This window comes from Trypanosoma theileri, assembly GCF_002087225.1.
Source record: "Trypanosoma theileri isolate Edinburgh chromosome Unknown TM35_Tth_14_V1, whole genome shotgun sequence".
In the NCBI taxonomy this organism is placed as follows: domain Eukaryota; phylum Euglenozoa; class Kinetoplastea; order Trypanosomatida; family Trypanosomatidae; genus Trypanosoma; species Trypanosoma theileri.
Genome location: NW_021639856.1, coordinates 456450 through 460243, shown reverse-complemented (window position 1 = coordinate 460243; position 3794 = coordinate 456450). Strand labels below are relative to the sequence as shown.

Genomic DNA, 3794 nt, shown 5'->3' with positions numbered 1-3794 from the left:
TATTTCTGAAACATACGATAAGCACATGAATCGAGATATAATCATATCTGTTTTTCGGACGCAAATCATGCATCTTCCACCGAAGAAGTCCTTAACTATTATTATTGTGTTTGGGATTCTCTTGTTAATGCTACTGTTGGTACTCTTACTTCAAATCACTGTTGTAGAGAGTGATTTGACGAGCCGACCTCTCAGTGAGCCCCCGCCTTCCGTGAGACCCAACCACTACCTTCGCTGTGTCGGTGAACGTCTGCTGGTGGACGCGGAGTCGCGTTGGGTTGGGAACAACAGCGGCCCCGGCGTGCTGCCGATGATGGTGGTGCCGCTCATGCTCGACCTGCCGGACTTCCGCGAGCTCATGTGCAACATCACCGTGCCGGTGCGGCTGCTGGTGCTGGTGCAGAACGGGGAGGAGCCGCAGCTGTCGGCGTTCCTGCAGTCGCTGCTCGACGCGTACGGCTGGAGCGGCCGGCTGGTGGTGCGGCACCACGCGGAGAACATTGGGTACAGCGGGGCGGTCAACGTGGGCCTCCGCCTCGCCCTCTCCCGCCCGCGCGAGGAAGTGCCGTTTGTGTTCATCACAAACAGCGACGTGACCTTCTCGCCAGATCTGCTGCCGCGACTGCTGCAAGAAGTGCACACACGCACACAGAAAGACGCCGCTCGCATCGACCAGCTGGAAGCGGAGGTGCAACGTGAACCGAGTGGGCAAGCACCGGCCGGGAGGCGGGCCAAAGTGCTACGCTCACCACACGGAAACAGTAGTCTCTCAACATCAGCTCTGCTGCCAGACAGAATACGCTACGCACCCGCAAAGGAACGGGCAAATGCATTCTCCGAACATTACGGGGTTTTTTGTATGAATTTAAAGGAAAATTGCTTTGCGTCCGTCATATTGACACGATTGGCGATTAGCAGTGTAGGATTCTTTGACGAAAACTTTTACCCATTTGGTATTGAGGATATTGACTACGATGTGCGTCGTCGCTTACTTGGATTTAAAAAATATGTTACGAATTATGGAACATTTGTGCGTCTTGGTAAAATTCATTATCGTGTTTCAAGGGATATCCCAATGTGTGTAACTTGCAAAGATATGCTTTGGATGCAGCGTGTGTTGCAATTAAGGACTGCAAAAGGTTATGGGTTAAGCAAGTGGCGTATGATGAGGAGTTCTATTCCACAGTTTCGGACGCCATTTAATGGGAGGGTTCCTGTTGATGTGTGGGTGAGGGATGATGCACGCATTAAGATAGCGCGTGAGTATGGTCGGTCATCTGAGAAGGATTTCCCTAATACTGGATACAACGGAAAGTTATTGGAAGAAGTGTGAACTTAATGGTGCGCAATATTACAAGGGGAATTACTGTGGTAAAGTGTTTTTTTCTGCTGTTGGACCGAATCTTTTTTTTATTTAATTTTCGCCACTTTCCCACTTTTTTCTCTTCTTCTTATTGTTACCATTGTTTTTTTTCAAGATGTATTATAGTCGATGGTGACATGTGTGATGAATGTGCGTCTGAGTTATTGTGCAGTGTTTTAAAGATCAACCTTTAATTTTTTTTCTTTGCTAATCTGCTGTGTTTTTGTGATGACAGAATCTTTTTCTTTCAATCAGTTTTTTTTTTATTGCTTTTCTGTTTTCTATATATAATATATACGTATAGAAAACTCTCCTTTATAAGGTTTTCTGGACTAATATATATATATATATATATATATATATATACAGGTGCTCTGTTTGTGTTGGTTTTTTTTTTAAAAAAACTTTTTTTTTCTTTTGTGGAACGGAATTTGCAGTGCATTTGTTATTGTTGTTGTTCCTGGACTACATTAGGCGTTTTTTTTTATTCCTGTAATTCTTTACTCGATAATTTGTGTTTTATTAATTGTGGTTTTTTGGGAGTATAATCTATCATCTATTGCTTCTTTTGGTTTTCTAGCCCATGCAGATTATAGTATTATATATTGGAAGAAGGTGTCTTTCATGAATCGTATTGTATGGGGGTTTATTGCGGAATTTCTCTATCTTTTTTTTTAGCAATTGCTTTTTTCTTGAGCATATGAAATGGAAATCATGTCCAATTTTTATGGTTCGTCCTGGGTGTAGAACTCTCTGGGCTTCTTTGTTTTATAAATTCTTTTGTTTTTGTTGTTGTTAAATTAATATTATTATTATTATTATTATTATTATCATTCTTGTAATTATTACTATTATTTTGCCTTTAATGCGTTTTGGTATTTTGGTTTTTGTGGTGGTACAAAGTAGGTTTTTTTTTTCAGTTTTATAGCGTCTCTATATTCTAGAATTTTTAGTAACGATTTCTTAAGGGTTGTGTAAGTACATAAAATAAGATGAGAAGGTCTGGTGACGTTCGCAAGTGGGTTGTGTTGATTCTCTTCTGCTTCTTCAGCAGCTCAAATGCCATTCAATGGATTACGTTTGCCCCTATTGCTACACCAGCACGATTATTTTTTAACTTGAGTACTGATCAGTTAAATTATTTATCGTCTGTTTACATGATTGTATTTGCAGTAGGTGTCGTTTTTACGTGTTCCACATTTGAACGCTGGGGTGTGCGTCGCGGGGTGTTAATTGGATCTGGACTTAATGCATTGGGTTCCGTATTAAAGGTTGCTCCTGGTCTTTTTTTTCCCTCTTTCACCACCATGATTATTGCACAGACGATTAACTCTGTTGCTCAACTTTTCGTTTTATCGACACCTCCTTTAATTGCCTCCCATTACTTTCCTCCGCATCAACGAGCTCTTGCCACAGCTGTGGCAAGTACATCAAATAGCCTTGGAAATGCGTTAGCTCTTTTCGTACCTCCACTAATTGTTAAAACTCCCAGTCGGAGATCCTTCATGATACTTTTTGGTACAGAAATGGCATACTGTTGTGCAGTGTTTATTGGTGTAATCTTCTTTCTTCAACCACCACGGCATCCACCACGCCGTTGGAGCAACGGTGATATTTCACTGCGCAGTGCCACGGCGACAGCTGAAGCATCTGTAAATTCAGGGTCTTCTGTCCCACGAAGTGGTCGAAACCAACGACATTCAGAACCTATCGGAAATCAAGGAAGTACCTATTGTACTAGAAACGAGCATATTCGAAGTATCATTCACGTTTACCGCGCTGGATTTCATCTTTTGAAATCCAGGGATTTTCTCTTTCTATTCTTTGCCTTCAGTATCAGTATGGGGAGTGTATGGACCTTTGCCTCTGTGTTAACACAGATACTAGAACCATTCGGTGTCAGTCAAGAGTTGGCAGGATTCATGGGAGCTGGCAATATTGTGCTGGGTACAGCTACAGCCTACGGAGTAGGAGCCTGGGTAGGCCAAAGTCGTAAGTATAAGCTAACACTACTTATTTGTTTTATGTTCTCAGCCCTCTGTTGCTCTGCGTTAATTATAACAATGACAAGAGCCACACCATATTCAAAATTAATGGATGCTATGTGTAGTCTCGTATACATACTAGCGGGTTTGGGGCAGAACACAGCGATACCCATCTGTTTCGAGTTCGCCATGGAAATAACTCATCCACTACCCGAATCAGTTCCTGGGGCACTTCTTATGGCAGGAGCCAACGTTGCATCTCTTATTCTTCTTTCAGTCTCATCTGCCCTTCTGGGTGACGGTATTGCCACACAGAGAAACGCAGTAAATGTGATGATTGTCGTTAGTGTCGTGTCTATGATTGGTGGGATCCTTGCATTGGTACCAGTTGAAAAACTGCGCCGCTACGAGGCTGAATTGGACGCGCAGCGGCAGGAGTTACAGGA

The 3794-nt window shown here is 42.8% G+C and overlaps 2 protein-coding genes across 2 annotated transcripts; both read left to right on the top strand.

Annotated features, from left to right (window-relative positions):
- Nucleotides 1–67: 67 nt before the first annotated feature.
- TM35_000142630 (beta galactofuranosyl glycosyltransferase) lies at nucleotides 68–1333 on the top strand (the record flags this gene model as incomplete). Its single annotated transcript, XM_029025708.1, has 1 exon — nucleotides 68–1333. The coding sequence occupies one exon, from the start codon at nucleotides 68–70 to the stop codon at nucleotides 1331–1333; it is 1266 nt and encodes a 421-aa protein (XP_028883118.1).
- Nucleotides 1334–2355: 1022 nt separating this feature from the next.
- Nucleotides 2356–3792, top strand: TM35_000142620 (putative MFS transporter; the record flags this gene model as incomplete). Its single annotated transcript, XM_029025707.1, has 1 exon — nucleotides 2356–3792. A coding segment is annotated over one exon (1437 nt), but the record flags the coding sequence as incomplete, so codon positions are not given.
- Nucleotides 3793–3794: the final 2 nt, after the last annotated feature.